Genomic DNA, 21,577 nt, shown 5'->3' with positions numbered 1-21,577 from the left:
AGCGTTGACTTTGTTATCAAGATGGATCAAAATAATAATAATAAATAAATAAATAAATAAACAAATAATTGTAGGTGAGTATTGAGCATAAACCAAACCCACCGGATAGCATTCAGTATGAAGGGGAATGCTGTTTTCCGGTAATGGGCTATTTCGGGACGGAGGCAAAAGTATGTTACTTGGCAACAGGCTACAAATGCTTTGCATGTTGGGATTGAGCTCGATCAAATGGACCGGCTTTGCTTCATTGGGTGAAATTCTGAATGGAAACGAGGGTTTATCCTTTCTAAACTGTTGTTCATTAATAGGGGTAATTACATTTTGGACCCATCTAGTTTGGAGTCAATTAGCCATTGGTCCTTGTCACTTGATAAGGACAAAAAGTAACCTATGAATCTTTTGATTCTTTCATCATTTGACGGTCAAATTACTTATTTTTTTCTTTAAGTAGCACTCAGTTTTTTTACGGTTTACTTATACAGTACGATAGACTCGTGACAATATTATTTTAACATTTAACGTTTAATAAAAATTATTACTAGTATTCTTTGTTTTAATAATATTATTACTAGAAGTCATGGAATGCGGATCCATTGTTATTCAATTTTAGATTTTTTACATTCACATTTAATGATGTTACAACATGATTTTAACATTCAACATTTAACTTACAAGAAAAGTAATAAACTATAAGGTAAACTGTTGATTTCTCTCTGAACTTTAACTTAGCTTTTGATTTCCAACCTAAACTTTTTAATTGGAAAATCAAGGACTTAAACTATTTTTTTTGGCCAATTTCCCCCTACCTCTAGTTTTCCATAGATTCCAGCCAAATTAACGTTAACTCTTATCATGTGCACACTGTGCACACCACGTGACTCTACTTTGAGGACAAAATTGTAACTTTGCTAGACCTTTAGACACAAAAATTATAGAATCACACATATTTGCATACGTCGACATTTTAAAAATCTAGGGTTTTCAATTATTTTAAAGAACAAAGCGACCGAACTACCCTCACATGTTGTGCACATGCTTCCATTGAACATAAATTTTGATGGAATGAATGAAAAACTAACAACAGGGGGAAATCGGCCAAATAATTTAGTTTTGAGTCCTTAATTTTCCAATTGAAAAGTTTAAGGGGGAAATCGAAATATAAGTGAAAGTTTAGAGGAAAAATCGACAGTCGAAAACTATAATCGTCAAAGTTTACAATCCAAAGTTACATAATAATGGTAAAGTTATAGTTAACAACAAAAATGACATCGTTATTATTGTAACAAGGTTGGTGTTCACGTTTGTGGAAGTCTTATTACTTTTTTTTTTTTAGTCAATTGTCTTATTACACTATCAATGTATGCTCATGTATACAAAATTGTAGTTCAAATTAAAGGATATCAGTACCAATTTTTTAAGAGTATTGTAGACTAACCTTTCAACAAGATCTTGATCCATTAAATATGGTAAAAATGAAAAATGACCCACGTAACACCAATATATTCATGCAAGTAAAAATTGGCATTCTAAGTGCCACATAAGAAAATGGCAATTAATAGGACAGTTTGGCAGGTGGAGAGAACGGTGACTGGTGTAACATTTTGTAACTTTATGATGGTTTCGGAAATTTTAAATATGGGGTGGCTTTTTCTTTTATTTTTTTTTTAAAATAAACGGTACGGGGTGTTAAATCCTAAACTAGTTTCAGGTTCTGATAGTTACTTGATCTGCAATCAACGACTAGTTAATTTAAATTAGAGTTTGTAACAGCTAGTTTTAAAATGCTGGTTTGGTAAACATGTGTAAGGTTCTGTTTGTACTAGTTAGCTAGCTGGAACCTTGAAGATCTTTTGGATGAATGAGATTGTACTAGCTAGCTGGAGCCCTGGAGGTCTTTATTTCCAGTAGTTAATAATTGCAGGTGAGTGTAAGGGTGGTGTTGGGACCAAAACCCTACTTGAATCTAATATAAATAGAAGAGGAATGAGCTGCAATGTTTAGCTCTTTTGCTGTCACTTTTCTGCAAAGTACTCTGAAAATTCTTCTTCTAAAACTTACGCAAAATACAAACAAAACAATCATTATTTGTGAATCCAAAATCTCACTTAGGGACCAAATTGTTACAAGCTTGAAAGGGCAAAGGTACAAAATGTAACTGTCCCTAATTAGTAATGCCCTTAATTATTCTAAATAGGGCAGTGTTATCTACACACCGATCTTTTACTTCTCACACAACCCTCTCAATTTTCGACTGTCGGATCGAATAAATCGAAGAAGATCAATGGCCAAAATTAACAAGAGTGTGTAGTACTATCCTATAACAATCCAAAAATTGAAAGTAAATATGATCAAAATGAAGATTTCACTAATTAGTAGCAAGTTATTGGTATGATAATCAACTGGCACTCACTCTAGTAGTGCTTCTTTTTCAAATATTGAAAATAATCCTAAATTCCAACATCTTATTTTTAATAACAATCTTTAATCAACTGGCACTCAATAACGATTGTCATGGTTTATGAAATTTCATTACAAAACAAGGAGTTTTTATGTCACATTACAGAGGACCTCGTTTTGAAAAAAAATCCATCGTGTGAGGGCTACCGGGACTAAACTAATCACACACGCCCTTGTGTAAATAAGTAATGCTAGCAATTATTAATTAAAGCGCCAAAGACATTTTCAAATTGTACAACTCATGTACTGTATTTGGAGTAAAATCTAACCTATTAGCTTAAGCTAAGACATCCTCTCAATGAGGTGGAACAATATGTTTTTCTTTTCTTGGATAATATAAATTTGTGTTACGGTGCCATTAAATTAGCTAGGTTGATGATTATTTTGTTTCAAGTGTACACAGCTTTGTACTAGAATACAAAGAACCTATCTCATTAACAACGGTGCTTAAGTAACAAATCTAATTAGTTAATCATAATTATATTTTCATGTGTACGGGTCTTGGTACAAGATTAAGTTTACAGGCTGGGGATGGTGGTTACTTGGAACATACTTTACTACTTTAGGATGTACATTGCATGAGGATGATTAATATCCATGGCATTAGATCGATAAAGGGGATATCCCCTTCCGAAGTTAAGAAGGCATGTTCCTCAAAGGAACAGTCAAGCCCATTGGATCTTCTTCTGTTCTTCGTCCATGTTCCATCGAATTTCGAAACTAAGCTACTCCTCCATCTTTGTGGGAACTCGTTAAAGATTTTCATGTTATTTGTAATACGCCCAAACAATCTGTTAAGTCAACGTACGAATTTTCTGCAAATTTGTGAACCAAATCGAAGCCTTGTAGATTTGATTCGAAGTAAGTTAGGTTATGAAGCAACAACATGATTCGTTTCTTAATTTGAAAAAAAACCCTTAGAGCTAACAAAATGTTTTAAATTTTTAGCAGGAATCTACCAAAGTTAGTACGTAGCTTAAACCGAAAGTGCGTAAATTTTTAGCACGATTTTTTTTTATTTTTCATTAGCAGGAATCTGCCAAATTAGTGTTTCAACAAGTGCTTATCAAAATTGTTTTAAAACATCAGTACATATACCAAAACGAAATATCTCCATTTTTTCGGTAGTGTTCTACCAAAATGTATTCACTTGTTTCGGTAAATGCACTGAAATATCTTCACAATTTCAGATGACATCATTCAAATTGATGCAAGATGAAAGAAATAAAATGAAGTCATACTTCATGTGGAGCCTCCTGACTATCGTTAGGGTTTACTTTGTTCAACAATGGAGAGTAAGTCTTAGAGCTTGAAGAGAAAAATTCCGAGATCCAAGTTGTATCTCAAGTTGATCTTGGAGTAGTATTCATAAAACAAGGCTTTACCTAAAAACTAACAGGTCCACAAAATCATTTCATATATAAGTCATGCAATATTAATAATTTGATAAGTAAGGTGCTCAACAAATTGTGAGGTGTCAATAACCCTAATCTGGTTAAGGGTCACGATGCATAGTATCACAACACAAAATTACACTATATACACATACTTTAAGTTGAATCATAATATTTTAAGGCTTGAGCATCATATATTTACTAGATCGTTGAACTACCATTACGTATCCATAGAAAGATGGGGTTGTCTGCATTGGCCAGCTAACTCAACTGCCCAATTGTGATATTTTGAGAGAATATGAATCCAAATACTAAATCGAAAAAATCACCTAATTAAGGTAAGATTTGTCACTTCAACTGAACAAACGATTGTAAAATATGATTCCCATTTCAAAATTATTTGAACCTTATTTAATTGCAAAGTCCATGAAGCCTCCCATGTATTTTTACTAGTCAGTAGCCCACACATATCGCATCCTCTAAGATATGTTCTTGATGTTTACATATATGCAACTGGCAGCACTATATATAATTATATATAGACACATATGACTGAATTGGATCATGTTATATATAAACACATTTCCTCATTGATGAACAGTTGGCAACGACGTATGCAGCTAGCCATAAAATAATTAACCCCCTTGACCTAAGATGTATAATTAAACTAATGCTAGTCATAGAGGTTTACCATTTTTTATGACAATCGATATTAGAGAGGAATAAGTTAAATTCAAAATCTCAAATACAAGATAAACGTACTCTTAATCAATTGAGTTACAATCCTTTTACAAAGTTTACTAAATTATGTGTTACCGTATAACTTAGTGAGAATATGACTAAAGTGAACGCAGAATTAATTCAATCTAATATTGTTCCCGGTACTTGGTTAATAAAATTTAGTGAACAATCAGATGTACCCATCGAAAAATTATTGCAAGCTATTAGAACATATCCACGTATTATGGTATTTGTAAATAACGAAATTATACTCTTAGATATAATATTAAAAGCAATATATTATATAACAATACTTGGCTACTCAAAGATGAGTAGAAACTCCTACTCGAAACTCTTAGTATTTTAATCATAGAACTTTGTACTTATGATCAGAACCGTTCATACTATGAATCACACTGTAAAGATCATCTCTGCAAAAAACAAATTAAAACTAAGGTCGTTTAGTAAATTTATTGTGGCAAATATATAGACGGTTCGTAATGCTTTTACCAATACCGTTCATTTGTTTTTAAATAGTTTGATGACTAAATGACCTTGGTTTTAATTGATTTTTTGTATATGCGATCTTTATAGGGTCGATTATAACATGAACAGTTTTGATTATAAACATGAAGTTCTATAAATTAACATCGAACAATTTTAAAAAAATTTAAGTAGAAATTCCTACTTATTTTTAAATAGCTACGTATTGTTCTATATTATAACATGAATAAACTGATTATATCACGTAACGATATTCATAATAATATCTCTACTCAGCAAACTAATATAATGAATGTCACTTCACTTGAGCTAAATTAAATTTGATAGTTTATTAGGCTATTGGGATTTGTGAGGACTAATGGCAGATCACCAGAATACTAGAATCCAACCAAACCAACGTTCCTGAGAAATCAGAAATGAGGTCAGATTGCCGGTTCCTGGTTCCCATGAGCCATACAACATCCCTCTTGCCTTGTCTTGATTAAGCAACCCTCCTCTTTTCAAGTTTTCGTGCCCACCTTTGCCACTTTTCTACTCAACGACTCACTTCAACCCCACACTCCACCCAATGTACGTTACAGTTTTTTTTCTCTTTTAAAATGCTAGTAATACCATGGGCTCTTTCGTTTTACCTTATTTACTCTTCTTTTCATTTTGTAGAGTTGCACCATAATTCGTACCCATTGTCTAGGTCACATCCATTTATTATCTTTGCATAAAATTAAATAATTTTGAGATCGTTTACTCGTTTAATGATTATCTAATAAATAAACAAATTATGTATCATTTTTTTGTTAAACACTAAAATTTTAACAATGTTAGTTGAACAGTTAAACAATTTTTTATTTGGTTGATTTTTTGCAAAGTTAAAATTTAGATGGAATAGAAAGTAGATAGTTCAAATCATCTTACAACATTGATAAAATGGGAAAGTCTAGCCTAAAGCTTCGCTAGCAACACCTTTTTCAATAAAACGAGTCCATGTATAATTTCTTAGGACAATTACTCAGTACACGAATACACTTTCTTATACACTTGTTGTGATTGATGTAATTTAAGTGTACAACTATTATAATCCGAACAATCCATTTCTTAATAAACATTTAAAGATATATCTACAAAATAATAATAATAATAATAATCAAATTAGTGATCTTTTAAACATCCAGATACTTCAAACAAATAAACAATTCGTCATAAAAATATTAATTATTACCAAAATCATGACTTATTTTACACATATAAATGATCAAAGGATCTCCAATTATATGAATTTTTATGCGGAGGTGATGTTTAGACGATGATTAGGAAAATAAATCGTTTAGATTATGATATTTGTGCGATTAAAATATATTATATGACAAGGGAACAACAAGGTGGATGCAAGTAATTTCCAAATTTTTATTACATTGAACCGCACGTTCACTCCCCCTTCTTCATAGAAAACTATGCTGCTGAGGCATGCATATCCCTCAGTTTCCGAGCCTGACCATGTTCACTTCCTTGCTTCAAACTTCAGTCAACTCCATGCTTTGAAAACTGTATATATACTTCCAGCATCTTACCCTACACTCTACTCCTCAAGCTCTCCTGAGCTTTGTTTCTTTATTTTTTTCCATTATTTTTTCTATTTCTCTTTTCAAACATCATCTTTCAGCTACCCGTGCCATCATCGGTCATGGATATGGTTCAAGTACAATGCAACCAGGGTGGATCAGCCACAGCTAAGGCTCACTCGAAGCGAACCGGGAACGGTTTTAGCCGGAAATGCGCTGCCTTGGTGAAGGAGCAACGTGCCCGTATTTACATCCTACGCCGCTGCGCCACCATGCTCCTTTGCTGGTACATCCAAGGAGAAGACTAGCTAGTTTCCTTCTCTTCTTTACACCGTATCCAACAAAACTTATTATCTGAGCTCGTCATTCCTGACTTCTCCTCCTCTAACATGTTTACGAGATCCATCACTTCAAATGATAACTCGCATGCATGTTGTCAGAGAGAGGTCACGCATGTACGACGGGCTCAGTACTCACTCAACCTCACCGTCCGGTCTTACTTTAACTTTTTTTCCTTGTACCTACACTACACTCCTCCATGGACGATGCTTGTTTCTGCTGGTCTGGTTTGGTTTCAATTGTTGTGTGGGTTATCTTCTCCTTGCTCTGGAGTGCCACCACTCAGTTTTTTGACCTAATTTTGGGCCAACCCAATTTTAGGTTTTCGGAGCAAAGGAGAGGTTAAAATTTATGCCCACAGACTTGGTTTTTAACTAGCCGGACCTTCAAAGCATGGACACTGATATGACATGGAGGAATCTCTGTATCTAAAAGGCCTGTTTGAATGACTCATTGCTGCTTCAAGGGTCAATATTTACTACTGCAACTGGTGTATGCCTTTTTTTTTTTTTTTTTTTTTTTTTTTTGTGTGTGTGTGTGCGTGAATTTTCTGTGTTTTTCTCCCTTTTTCCTTTTCCCCTAATTTCTTTGGAGTTTTAGGGGAGAAAATATTTTCATGGGTTTGTAGGGGATGTTGAAAGAGTAATGGAGCACTTGATATGTAATAATTTCTAGTTGCCAAGATCTTGGATTGGCCAAATAAAGATTACGAGATTGAAATTATGGGTTGTGCAATGATTGTCCTTTGGATTCAAATGTGACTAACTTTGTGATTGGATTAGGAAAGATTCTGTGGCTCTAAAAAAACATAAAACTTACCTACAACTGAGGCATCGCCCTCTCTGTTTCTCTTTGTATCTCTCATAACATGACTAATCATGTGATGAGAGATGCAGGACAACGATGAATTGGTTGCAGGCAAGTCACTCTCTTAAAACAATCAGTACGAAATCCACCAAACACAGTAAGTTCCACATCCTCATTGCACCCTCACCCTCACACACTAGGTGTGAAATTCCACTACAAACAGAAAATTCCACATCCAACCTTGTGGTCTCACCATGGATATGCTGTCAAGTTTGGGGGATTTTGTAGATTCATCAAATGAATGATCAAATAATGCCCGACAATATATAGAGAAAATCGAAACAAGGATTTTTCTGTCCTGCCTTATAATCTAAATCTCTACCACCAATCATGTTTTCAAACTTGAAACCATTAATCGTGTCTTAAAACCAACTTCGGTGTGACTAATCTTGTGCTTAATCTACCGCTTCCGTCGCCCGTAACTGTTTTAATATTTCCACATGCCATCAGCCAAAATTTGCTATACTTGTTCAAAAGGATATGTTGATAAAAGTGACTGAGGTTCTTTATATAACATAGTGAAAAATAAGATACTGATCCAGTTTACATCGCTGTCATTCAATAATGGAACACTTTCAGCTGCTACTCAAAGTACAAAAGCATGGGATTCCGGCACAGATGTTTTCAGATTAAAGCGATGGGATTCACCTGATGAACTTCCATATGCGAGCTATACGTTGACACGGTGTTCCTTTTTTGTTTATGCAGATCGCAACATATGTGCAAATGATGTCATTGGTCAATCCAATCCTTGAAAAGTAACATCACATAGAGGGGTATATTTACCGCAGCGATAATCATGACCATTCGAAGTGTCCGTACCAATCTTCGGATCATCGTCTTTGTCCATGATCTGCTTGCTCTAGGCAGTAATTTTGCCATAGGATCAACCACAGAATCAGCATCAGTGTCTCCATTCACAGAAGCCTCTATGTCCTGGGAAGTATTCTTTCTAGCTGTGGGCCGCATCACAGCATTACCTCTGCTAGAAGAGAAAAGAATGTAAAGCAAACGTAATATATATCAATGGAGATAACAGTAATATAAATAACTGCCGAAGTCCTATTGGGGGAAAAATAGATCTCTAGTAAAAGAAAATGACGTGCATGTTATGTTCCAAAATAACTAGCAACTAATGGAGCAGCCTATACTCACGTATACAGTATATTAACGCACAAATTAACAAAATGCTCAGCACACTCAGACACTCACATAGAAACAGTACTGTGGTACTAAAGTTATCTGTAGAATTCATTGCCTCCTAATCAAGATTCACAATCAACTCCTTGGCATCCTAGGTCCACTTTCTTCAACGCTCAAAGCGATGCTGCAGTGGCCCCCACATGACTACACCATTTCACCACTCACCATCTTAAGAACGCACTTCTTGCATTGGCACAATATTCCCAAAAGACTAATAACTATGAGGGGCTCCCCATAATAGCTTGTACGACAATAAAAAGGTGATGTGGACTCAATATGTACATACACAGCCGCATACAAGTAGGGCATGAAAATGTAGCACAGAAACAAACCTTTCAACTGAGTTTCTCTCGCTTGAATGTGCAATAGGAGTGCCCAAGGCTTTCTTGACAAGATGCATTGATCCTTCTGCATCCCAAATCATCTCATATTCACAGTTTAGATCTTCAATTTTCTCTTTTGTTCTACTTCTGATGTTACCGATTACTTGTTTTACAATCCCCATAAAATCACTACAATGATGCCAAACACTCACACCACTAGACGGCCAAAGCAGGAGGGAAACAAGGGTAAAAACAAATAGCGAGAGATACCTGGAAATTTGAGAAAAGATAGGTAAGAGGCAGAAACAAAGCCAACTGAAAAGCTTAGTCACATAAATCAACACACATCAACATGAAGAGTTACCATAAATAAATGTGTGTTTGCATAGGAAGAAAGCACAAATGAGTTAAGATTGCCTCTTCAGAACTGGATGCATTTGATGGTACAAAATTACTGGTAGACAATAACATGAAAGATGGATACAAGTTTCCCTGCTGCCAACTTACTGTCCCTACAGTGTACTGAAAGGTATTATCAATAATATATCATGCCCTGGTAAGAATTATACATGCCAACGCATAGGGTGCTTACCTCCCTTACAGGTCCCTTTTTTGACTTATGGATCACATGGCACTGATCATGATCATGACCGGATAAAACAAGTACCTACAAAAAGCACTTAAAAGTTATTATTGCAAGTTGAAGGTAGATCCTACAGTTTGAATGTGCACTGAACAGTCAATGGGCAAAGATGCATAAGCCAAGCAGAGGTGTAGAAACTAGAAACACACATCACTCACTACGACTCAATATAGGATACAAATAATATGGGCCTGATAGTGTTGCTTTGCAATAGCCTGTGGTTCGGAGACAAGGATAAATGTGTCACATGGGTATTAGAGTCATGACCATGTCGAAATAGTTTATCCGGAGTGGTTAAGTGCTTAACGAGCTTCACTTTACCTTTTCCCAAAAGGACAAGTATTGGGGAATCATAATTCATCATAAAGGTGCCAACATATCCAGAAAGTTTGCGATCTTTGTCACATGTCTGAATCAATTAATAGGGCTCTCATAGACAAGATACACCATAGAGAGGAAAGATCACTAACCGGTTTGATTGAATCCAATAAGTAGTTTGATGATTCCTCTGTAATGTAATTCTGATACCTGTACAATTGTAATAACGGTCAAGCCAAATCCTTGATTGCTACCAACCAAACTTGCAAGTTAATGTAGTTTTATGATTTCAATTGCCCAAAACACAAGAGGAGAAAAGCTTACAATACTTCTTGACCGTCAGCAGATCGCAGAATCCGCTAAAGATTTTAACACAAAAAGATAAAAAAAAAAAAAATCTATACTGTGAGGAAACTTGACACCTGAAATTCAGATTCCAGTACAATATAGTGAAAAGCACTATAAAGTATAATGCTACTAATTAAATGTACAAAAATATACTTTGCTTAAGTTTTACCTCCTTAAAAGTTAAAACAATACCTGGTTGATAATTTCTGAGTTACGGTTGGGGCCACAATCTGTCCAATCCCGTCGATACAATGGAATATGGGTCAATAAAACCCTTGGATACACTTGAACATCTACAGCAATGTAATAAGTAGATGAATTAATTTCAACATACTAAAGTTCAAAGTTAACAACATAGAATAAGCATATATCATATACCCATGGAGACATTCTTGATAAAATCACGAGTAGAGGAAGCAAGAACTCCTTGAGGATTTCCTGCATGATATATACATGAGATAGTTATTTTTGATGAAAAACAGTACAAATAATAACAATCAATATGAACCCATCCAAATGCTATTGTAATCACAATCATCCAGAAAAGAAGCTGCAGCTGCACAGTCCAATTCCCCATTAGAGATTTAAAATTTAATGAAATCCAGCATGATTTTGACTTTCCATTTCAAAGGTCATAACCACAGACAAACGTATGCACTAAATGCATTTTCACACAGATACCAATTAAGAGAAAAAAAATTATTTATCTCAAAGTTTTAGTTAAATAACTTGTGAGTCCGTATGACAAGAAAGTCTCTTCAAGAAAACATCCTGGTACCACCTATGCTGCTATTAAAAGGGCTCTTTGTCCTTGGTCATATAGGCTGTTTCAAATACAGCCCCTATTATTTCAAGTGATTTTAATCAAAATTTGAAAACCAAGGATAGTATGTTAATTACATGGTCATCTAAATGATTCCTTGTTTTACTCTCAATTTCTTCTTCCACATTCACAGTAGCAGTGCTAAGATAATATTGTTATGTAATACACGAATTTACTGGAATAAAACAGCAAAAGGATACAAATATAAATAAAATAACTGCATAACATTGTTTCCATGCATACCATCAATAGTTTGAGCATCAATGGCAATGAACTCCACTTTTCCAACTGTAAATCGATAGTTTCTTCTACCAAATTCCTTTTCATATCGTCTAATTGCCTGGTACAACCATAAAAGAATCTTTTTAGCTAAAAAGCATGCATATACGATTAAGAGATAATAAAATTGCAGAATGGATGTCAATAAAAATTAGCTCCATGACAAGATTTTATTACACCAAATTTACGAAAGAAATAGGTAAAACTCAAAAAATCATCAACCAGCTATCTGGTGTTCAATTTGGAATTTGGAAAACACGGAGAGTGTTTGTTGAATGTTTGATGATCTTTCGTGTATGGTTTCTAGAATGATAGTTGAATGTTTGCTGAGCCATTATGACTCTGAGGGTTAGTTTCTAGGATGTTTGTTTATCTTTCGTGTATGGTTTTTCTATAACACTATGAAAATTACTCACTAAAGTCAGAGACATATGGTCTTCTTCTCCCTCTCTAAATCTTTGTTTCAATAGTATGCGAGTGTGATACTTATTTCCGAATACACAGACACAATGCATACGTGTTTTTAAGCAATGCACAAGACAAACAAATAACTCTCAGAGTAGTTCTAGAAAAAAAATTTAGGTACCATTTAATGGCAACATAAAAAAAATACCTGTGCCTTGCGAGAGTGGAGACTTCCATAGCCAATGTCATGGTTTCCAGGAAGATAGTAAACTGGGATATTTAAATATCTATCTCGCAACCTCAGCGAAAAAATATGTCTGAGACGGCTCAACGATTCGCTCCACCTAATCAAGCAAACAAAGTCAATGCCATTTCACAGAATACAGCAAACACGTTGCATCAAAAGCCTCCCAATCCAACATTATAACAAGAAAGAACCTAACTTTAGCAAGTCAAGCAACAATTTTTAAAGAAAACCCAACAATTCGGAGCTAATTTCGAGATCAAATCAAACGCTGCAGCAATCAAATCTACTAAGACATCAACAAAGATGGCACATTTTACTGAAACAGCAAAAACCCAAGTTAGATTTTGCATTCAAAATTTCAAATTTGCAGGGGCTTACTTACTCTTCATCCGAAAGATAAGGACCGCCATCAAAATAGTCACCTAAGAAGAAAATAACATCGGGCCGGTGAGGAAGTACAGATTGGTGAAAGGCTCTGTGCATGTACAGGTCGGTGAAGAACTGCGCCAATTCGAGAGCGAGTGATTTGGGCGGAAGAGGGAGGGAGGTCCGGTCCATGAGCTGCGGGTCGGTGATGACTGCCACTTTGACATAATCGGGGTCGGCTGTGGAGGAAGAAATGCGATTGAGTTGCGGCCACGAGCAGGACGAGAGAGAGGGCCTCCAGTAGGCGAACATCTCGCCGTAGAGGAGAGTCGCCGCCCATATCAGGCAGAGCAGCGCCGTGAGCTCCGCCTGCTTCATCTGTTTCCGTCCTGTTTTTCCGGTTCTTTTTCGGATTTCGGTCGTAGAAGAAGATTCAGACACTTCCGTTTCGGGGTTTTAGATTCCGATCTATACGGTGAATAGTGCAAATTACAGAATTGACCCAAAAAATTCAATAAATGAAGTCAAGAAAGTCGAACCTTCATCTAAACAAAACGAAACCAAACAGTAATTCGAAATTATTAAAAAAAAAAGAATTTATACTGATTTAAGTAATGTTCTAATTTATACTAGAGTAACACATTTTCTTAGCTAATTTAGTTATTGCTAATATCAATTTTTAGCATCTTTTGGTATTTTTTGGGCAAAAGAAACTTCGAATCTAACAAGGAAGAGCGTTTTGGTAAAAAAAAAAATAAAAAATAAAAAACAAGAAAGAGTGTTGAGTAGCCATTAATATCGCTAGTAGACTTGTGATAATTCCACCGACTCGAAAATACTTTTTACTATTAATTTCTTACTTGCCAGATCATATTATTAGTTTGACAAAACTGCTAAAATCCGCTTAGACAATGACTCAAAAGTTCAAAACTACTAAAAATTTACTTGGACAAGAAAATATTTCCACATCCTCTCTTCAAACACAAATTACAACTCAATTAAAATCCATTTTTCACACTCCCTGTGGTTTCCTTCGGCACTCCTCCCTTTGTTTCAATAGTTCGTTGATTTTCTTTTGATTTATTTAATCCAAAAACTACAAATAAGAGATGAGGGCAAGAACAGAAAACTCGGAAATTGAGAGTATGAAAATCACTTTCCCAACCCGTAACTTTTTCTCCATCTGTAATTTGCTGTTTCTAAAATTGTTTTTTGTAGCCACATTAAGTGGAGAAATTATAAAATCAAACAACCAAACATTATGCTGTCAAATCTGCAAAAATTGTGCATATTTTATGCAGAATCAATGACTCACCAAAGCATTTTCCCACAGAAGTTGTGCACCAAGAATTTTTGAACCTCCAGAATTCAGATATGAGTGCTTAATTAGGCAAAGAACCCCATAGTCTTAGTGATGTCTACCTCATGAAGGGGCAATTATGCAGACATCACTCTTTTGAGATTTTTCCCTTTCACATCCAAATCCAAGACTCTACGGCGCGATAGTGGGGAGTGACGTTCCTCCTGACTGTATTCATGATGTTCTCCTTCGTGATTCTGATCGTACTGGATGTTCAGTATCAACAACATCGTCTTTCTTTTGATTTTGAGGAAAAAAATAGAAACTATATGTGTCATGGCAAGGATAATCTTGCATTTTGTTCATATCAGGGATGAGTTATTAGGATTTTTAGATCTTGACAAGCGATGAAATGAGCAAAACCAATTACACAATCATACCGAAATCTTCAGTGACATCGGCAAGTTCTGCATTGTCAAAGATCTGCATAATTCTCACACCAGATTCACCGAAGTAGTGATATGTGCATCAGCAGGTGTCTCAAAATTTAGAATGACTTTGTGAAATCAATTGCGATCAATCTGATTTACGAACAACACGAGCAGGTTCTTTTGTGTGATTTCGGTTCAGAGAAGGGTCGAAAGCTAAGATAGAAAGATTGCTTTCATGCAAAAATTTATGTTTTCTGTAATAAAAGAGTTGGCTATGTCGATCCTCAGAGATATACACAAAACTATAGCTGCCTCATAGACCTTTAAAGCAATATTATTTACACAAGTAACGTGGCGAAATTCTGCAACAATACCCAAAATATTTATGTGCAAGTATACGTGTAAATACTTTCTTAACAAGTGTGAAAGGTAAAAAAAAAATTTACTGGTCTTTATCTTGGTGTTGCTGGGATGTCCCTACATCTTTCAGCCAATCAACAACTTCCCTGATCGTCGGTCTCTTAAGAGGGTTCTGGTTGACACACAAGTAAGCCACATCAAGAACCTGAAGCATCTCATCTTCAAAGCCCTTTCTTCTCAGGAGAGGATCGAAAACTTCCTCTGGTTTGCCCTCTCTCCTCATTTGCTGCACCCAGCCAACCAACTCTCTCGATGCCCTGGGCTTGCTTACCTCGAAAGGCCTTACTCCAGTTAGCAGCTCAAGCATGACAACCCCAAAACTGTATATGTCTCCTCTCAAAGTGGCCACCCATGCTTGTCCATACTCTGGAGGAATGTAACCAAGGGTACCAACAAGCTCGGTTGTAACATGAGTCTGGTATGGAAGAATCAACCGGGACAATCCAAAATCAGCAACATGTGCTTGAAATTTATCGTCAAGGAGGATGTTGCTTGACTTGATATCACGATGCACAATATGCGGCTCACATATTTGGTGCATGTAAGCCAACCCACAGCCTGCTCCTCTCAAAATATTCAGTCGAATTGGCCAATCTAATTGGGAAGGACCATCTGCTTTCTCATGTAACCAGTAATCCAGACTTCCATTCTCCATATACGAATACATTAACAGGCGAACGCCATCATGCACACAATAACCTTGCAGGGAAACCAGATTCTCATGTTGGGCAGTGGACAGCGCCTCAACTTCTGCTTTGAATTCCCTTTCCATCAGACCCAAGTCTCCTGATAGTTTCTTAACAGCTAGCCTGGTCCCATTCGCCAAAGTTGCTCTGTAAACCAGACCAAAACCTCCACAGCCGATGATGTTTGCTTGATCGAAATTGTCAGTTGCCCTCAAGATTTCAGTTATACTAAGATCCTTGATTTCATTGGTGTTGGCTGGGAACACTATGACTAAGCTGGTATCCTTGTCAAGCTCAGGAGCAACAGCAGTAGAATGGCTAGACATGGTCTCGAAATCCATCCCTCCTCCAGGGATGATTCTTCTCTTAGACAACATCCACACTACTAGCATGACAACAATAAATACAATGCCAAAACAGATCCCGGAGGTGAGTCCAATAAGAAGGTTTCTGTTAGATCTTCGACCGGCCGGTAGTAATGGTTGAGGTTGAGGGCAAGTCCTGTGCACGGTTGGAGGGCCACACAGTCCAGCGTTCCCTTCAAAGCTGGAGTTGGTAAAAGTATCAAACTGACCTCCAGATGGTACAAGTCCCTGAAGATCATTGTATGCCACACTGAAGGAAGACAAGAAATGCAGACCTTTGAGAGAAGCAGGGATTCCACCGGATAGATGGTTATGGGAGAGGTCCAATTTCTCTAAGTTGGTGAGGTTAGAAATCTGTTCCGGGATGCTTCCAGTGAAGTTGTTATAACTAAGGTCCAACACATGAATATACTTCAATCGACCAATCTCAGAAGGGATAGTGCCAGTAAGGCTGTTGTTACCGAAATATATAGCCGGGGGGAGATTGGACAGCTGATTGTACTGCTGATTAGTAGCGCTGTTGGGCATCACAAAGACTGGCAACTCTAGATAACTTCTGTCCACCTTATCACCGGCCTCTTTGGTTGTCAAAACTGGCATCCCACAGAACGCAATAGGAAATCCTCCTCCAAGAAGGTTATTAGACAAATCTACGTAGAAAAGGTTGGGCAAACTACCCATCCAACCGGGGATAGAACCGGTTATAAGATTAACCGACAAGTCCAAGACTTCAAGAGTCATAACCTTGGCTAGCCAGCTGGGTACTTGACCTGTGAATTGGCAACCCCCAATAGCAAAAACCTGAAGACTTTGGAATCCAACAGGGTCTCCAAGGCTTTTATCATCTGGCAAAGGCTCATTCAAAAAATTCTTGGACAAGACCAGAGTGGTCAGATTCTTGCAAACCTTCAGAATCCTAAAAGCCCCCGTGACATTTGTCAGGTTGTTAGTAGAGATAGACAGGAAAGACAACGATTCTAATGCGACTATTTCAGGTGATATCTCGCCTGTGAGCTGATTGCTGGCAAGTCTAATAGCTGTTAAGGACTTGCATGAGTAGAGGCTTTGAGGTAACTCACCACTGAAGTTGTTGTTGCTAAGGTCCAGAGTGGTGAGGCGCTGGAGAGTCGAAAAATTGAAGGCAGAGAGCTCTCCAGTCAAGTTGTTGAGCCGCAAATTCAAGGTTGATAGATTTGTGCAGTTGGCAAGAGACGGAGGCAAGGCACCTGTGAAGTTGTTGACGTAGAGGAGCAGCTTTTCCAACCTGAAAAGGTTACCAATACCGCCCGGGATGCTTCCCAAGAACTGGTTTGAATAAAGCTCAAGGATCCTGAGATTGGTGAGGTTCATGATGCCATCAATGAGGGGTCCAGAGAGACTATTGAAAGGCAGAGAGAGCTGTTTGAGATCAGCAAGCATAAATATTTCATCAGGGAGAGAACCATTGAGGTCATTGAAGCCTGCCCGAAAAGTTTGAAGCTTCGAACACAATCCAATTCCTAGGGGAATTGTGTATGTGAATTCATTGAAGGACAAGTCCAAGAAGGTAAGGGAAGTGTGATTCCCGCCATTGCTGACCGGTATCGACCCGGAAAAGCTGTTGTTGCTGACATTGAAAACGGACACTGATGGGACGAGAATCGAAGACGGGATTGTTCCATTGAAGAAGTTGCTGGACAAGTTTATAATCTGAAGGTGGCTGCTTTGATTGGAGGATTGTGGGAAACGGCCGATGAGACGATTGAAGCTCAAGTCGACGAACTCAAGACTTGGGAGGGCAGAAAGCAAGTCGTCTGGGAGAGAACCCAAGAGGGAATTGTGGGAAAGGTCGAGGTGGGTGAGCCGGGTGAGGTTGGTGATGGCCGGAGAGACGACGCCGGATAAACCTCTCCTTGGAAGTGAAATCGCGACGACGTGGCTTTGCTCATCCGGGTCGCAGGTGATTCCATCCCAGAGGCAGCAGTCAGTGGAAGCAGACCAATTCAACGGTGCCTTGAAAGCCAAGGACAAGAGAGCGTCGCGATCGAGCCCGTCGCAGGCAGCAGAGGTAGAGCAAGGAAGAAGAAGGACGAAAACCAATTGACCCAAATAGCAGAGAAGACGAAAGCTTGGCAGTGTTAGTATTGTTGGGTCCTTCACCTTCTCCTTCTCCTTGTCGTGCTTCATCGGAACAAGAGAAGAAGACATGAAGATTCTCTCTCTCTCTCTCTCTCTCTCTCTCTCTCACTCAATCATATCACCATCACAACCAATTGGAATCATAGTAGGCGGCAGCGGAAGCAGTACCAATCTCGAACACCCACCAGGTGTTTGAAGAAATACGACAGAGAGCTACTACCTATAGGTACATTGTGCAGACGGGGGATTTGGGTTTTTGGGGATCGCAGAAAAACAAAGGAAGAAGAGCCAGTTGGTCAATTCACCCAGAGAGAGAGAGGGAGAGCAATGGGTATGTGAAGACAAGTGACGTTGACATGGAGGGAGAAAATGAATAAAAAATAAAATAAAAAAGGAGGGAAGAAGCGTTTACTTTGTGGGCGGCTGGTAGTGGCTGTCGATGGCGTTGGTGCTGTTGGACTTTTTCAAATCTTGCAATCATGATGATGGTGATGATAATCATGATGATGGTCATGATGGTGATCCTCTTTCTTTCACCACCGCCACAACAACGAAGGAAGAGAGAAAGAGAGGCTAGCGTGTACAGTAGGACTTGGATATTCACAATTTCACATGTACGTCAAAGGCCACAGCTTTTTTTTTTAGCAAATATTCGTCTCAGCACTAGTACATCCGTTTTTCTTTTCCCTTTTTATTTTCTCGAAGAATTCTCTTTCTTTTCCCGGAAAATGAAACGAAAAAGAGAGAATGGAGCATTGCTGCTGTGCTTTCTTCTTGTTCTTGACTTGCTCGACGAAAACGATGAATTTGGGAAGGCGGAAGCGCGCGGAAGCAGCCCAGCAAATGGGATTGGAGTCAGATCAGTCGTGGGTGCCAGATTGGTGATTGGGGTTGGCTGGTCAATTCGGTAAACGATGGGTTTTCGGAAATTTGGAATCTTTAAAAATTGTTAGAGGGAGAAAGAGAGAGTGAAGGTAGCAACTTCGCTGTTTTTGGGGCTATAAAAGGTCGCAACCTCTCGGTCAAGCGGGTTATAAATTAGGGATTTGGAAAGGGCACTGGGGCAAAATGTGGAATTTTGAGATTTTTACACTTAGAAAATTCATCAATCAACCAGTACTTACTCTATCAAAAGAAAAATAATTCGACCAATTTCAACATAGAGCTTCTATTAAGACCACCTCTAATTCTTATGTTAAAATCTAAATAAATCTAATGAAAATGATTTGAAAACTTTTAGTTTTAAAGATAAGAACAAAATAAAGGGTAAAGTGAATAGTATCAAAATTAACTTTTTAGTGTAAAAATATAGTTTTTCGTTAAAGTGAATAGTACCGGGAGCTTTTCATTAAAGTTCTCTAAAATCTAAGGGTGCGTTTGTTGCACTGGATTATCTCGGACTGGACTAGCTTCGGGGACTATGCTGGACTTGCTTAAACTAAACTAAACTGGACTAATTTAGTGAAGCGTTTGGTGCTGTGTCGGACTAAAAAGCAAAACTCATAGATTATATTACTTAATCTACATGTACAATATTTTATTATTCATTTAATATATATATATACACACACACACACTAATATTTTATTATTAAATTATGTTTTTTCTTTCTAGAATCATCTTCCCATCTTTTTATTTTGGTCAAACTCTTAATCATCTTCCTTCTCATTTTTTTTTTCCAACCACTGCATCCCTTCCTTCTCCCCTTTCTAATGCCCTTTTCCGTACCACTGTCTCTTTCCCCTTTCTCTTTTCTATCATGTTTCACCTCCAATCACTTAGGCTATCTCCAACCAAGGGTTGGTCATAAGGCTTGTTTTAGCCATATTTGCCTCCATCTCCAACCGAGGGCCAAAGGGTCATAGGGCTCGTTTTAGCCCTATCACAAAAAACCGTATCCAACTGAGGGCCATAATGCCAAACATAATTTATTATTTAAAAACTACAACTTAAATTTAAAAACGACAAATTAAATTTTAGGAATATAGTCATAGGTAAACAACTGCCGTTGAGTCATAATTTCCTTTTTTTTTTGCTATCAAAATAGGTCTTACTCATTGGAGTGTAATTCGAAGTGTTCTTTTCCATATTCTTATCATCCATCTCTTCTTGTATTTGTTTGGCCCGTTCTTCATGCCTACACTTCCTTTCTTCTGCCTGAAGGGCATTTTGCTCTGCCATTAATCGCAATGAGGCCGCCACTCGTGTTGAGCGACGTAATCATCATTTGCCTTACCCTTTTCCTTCAATCTTCGCGCCTTGTTTCGTCCCATAGCCCTAGGTATGGAACCTTCATCCGAAGATGGATTTTCTACCCTAGTTTGTTGAATGGTAGGAGATCCATCTTCATCCATATCTGTAGTTGAGGATGCAGTTCTGAACACTAGCGTAAGAGCTCTATGTTGAGGTGGATCTTCAAATAACACCCACCCTTTACAAATTTCCCAACAACTGTGAAACTTAAAGGGATTCGAGCTGCTCTCCATATACAATTCCTCTGCTTGGCGTACCTAGAAAATATAATTACAAAAATTAAAGGAAATTAATTTATGAAATTAAATGTAATATAATTAAATATCTAAAATAAATTGTGAAAACACTTACTTCGTCATAGTAATTAGTGCCATTTTCATGTTTACTTGCGGTTGCTAACAATGCTTGATGTCATTTGTTCAAACTTGGCTAAAAATGTTTCTTCCATCTTGAAGAACAACTCTCGTGGTTTTGGATATTTAGTGGAGTGGTGCCTTCATGGAACTCTAAGTATTTTTTGGATACACGAGTCCAGACACCGTCATTTGTTTGACAATTCCCCCTCACACTATCTTCCGACACCCATCTATAAGCCTTGCAAAGAGCTTCATCTTGTTTTCGGCTTCAAGCCCTACCTTTCATTGCAGACGAGGCAATTTGAAAATTATTGAAAAAATTGAAGGATAGATTTTTGAAAGAGGAAAGAAAATATGAGAATTAAAATGGTGTAGGAATGGTGAAAATTTTGTGAGGAATGGTGAATGAATGGTTTAGGTATTTATAGGGAAAAAAAAATAGAATTTTTAAGAATTAAAAAAAAAAATTGGCCCAAAAAACCAAAAAAAAAAAAAAAAAAGAATCCAACGGTAATTGGCGTCAGCTAGCCGTTGGATTCAATTTTTTCTTTAAGCAATCATGTCAGATATATTTATATTAAATATACTCATGTTGGTTATATCTGACATGATTGCTCTAATTTTTTGGCCAGCCTTTTCGCCCTTTCAGATTCCGTGGGCCCACAAGCCCTCTGGCTTAGCCCTTGGTTGGAGACGGTTTTCGGGCTATTTTCGGCCTTCTGGACCCTTTGGTTGGAGATGACCTTACTCTTATCCATTTTTCTCCCGACTGGCTTCAAATTACTCTGGCCTTCTTCTTTTTCTTCAAATTATGAAACTTTGTATTTATTTTGTTTCACCTGAAACACTTGGTGCG

General features: G+C 37.3%; 2 protein-coding genes across 3 annotated transcripts; both read right to left on the bottom strand.

Annotated features, from left to right (window-relative positions):
* Window positions 1-8,320: 8,320 nt before the first annotated feature.
* On the bottom strand, window positions 8,321-13,313 carry LOC137739618 (uncharacterized protein C630.12). Of its 2 annotated transcripts, none has more exons than XM_068479248.1 (11): window positions 12,809-13,313; window positions 12,388-12,523; window positions 11,739-11,835; window positions 11,051-11,110; window positions 10,865-10,965; window positions 10,649-10,683; window positions 10,477-10,534; window positions 9,956-10,030; window positions 9,728-9,885; window positions 9,373-9,633; window positions 8,321-8,822 (listed from the first exon to the last, which is right to left on the bottom strand). In XM_068479248.1, exons 1-11 carry the CDS (start codon window positions 13,168-13,170, stop codon window positions 8,570-8,572), a joined length of 1,596 nt encoding a protein of 531 aa, XP_068335349.1. In that variant the 5' UTR covers window positions 13,171-13,313; the 3' UTR covers window positions 8,321-8,569. The 2 variants fall into 2 exon arrangements, with proteins under 2 accessions (XP_068335349.1, XP_068335350.1); XM_068479249.1 differs by having other exon boundaries at window positions 8,321-8,819.
* Window positions 13,314-14,759: 1,446 nt separating this feature from the next.
* LOC137739728 (tyrosine-sulfated glycopeptide receptor 1) lies at window positions 14,760-18,427 on the bottom strand. The gene has a single exon (XM_068479412.1). The coding sequence runs from the start codon at window positions 18,179-18,181 to the stop codon at window positions 14,966-14,968; it is 3,216 nt and encodes a 1,071-aa protein (XP_068335513.1). The 5' UTR covers window positions 18,182-18,427; the 3' UTR covers window positions 14,760-14,965.
* Window positions 18,428-21,577: the final 3,150 nt, after the last annotated feature.

The sequence above is a fragment of the Pyrus communis genome, chromosome 7 (genome assembly GCF_963583255.1).
Source record: "Pyrus communis chromosome 7, drPyrComm1.1, whole genome shotgun sequence".
NCBI classification, from domain to species: Eukaryota; Viridiplantae; Streptophyta; class Magnoliopsida; order Rosales; family Rosaceae; genus Pyrus; species Pyrus communis.
Note: the sequence above shows the minus strand (reverse complement) of the source record. Positions and strands in the feature narration are given on the sequence as shown.

Coding starts and splice junctions, on each gene's coding strand:
- LOC137739618 (XM_068479248.1), bottom strand. CDS start 13,170: ATGAAGCAGGCGGAGCTCACGGCGCTGCTCTGCCTGATATGGGCGGCG. Junction 10,684..10,864: donor ACTCAGAAATTATCAACCAG/GTATTGTTTTAA, acceptor TAAAATCTTTAG/CGGATTCTGCGATCTGCTGA. Junction 10,535..10,648: donor GCTGACGGTCAAGAAGTATT/GTAAGCTTTTCT, acceptor ACAATTGTACAG/GTATCAGAATTACATTACAG.
- LOC137739728 (XM_068479412.1), bottom strand. CDS start 18,181: ATGTCTTCTTCTCTTGTTCCGATGAAGCACGACAAGGAGAAGGAGAAG.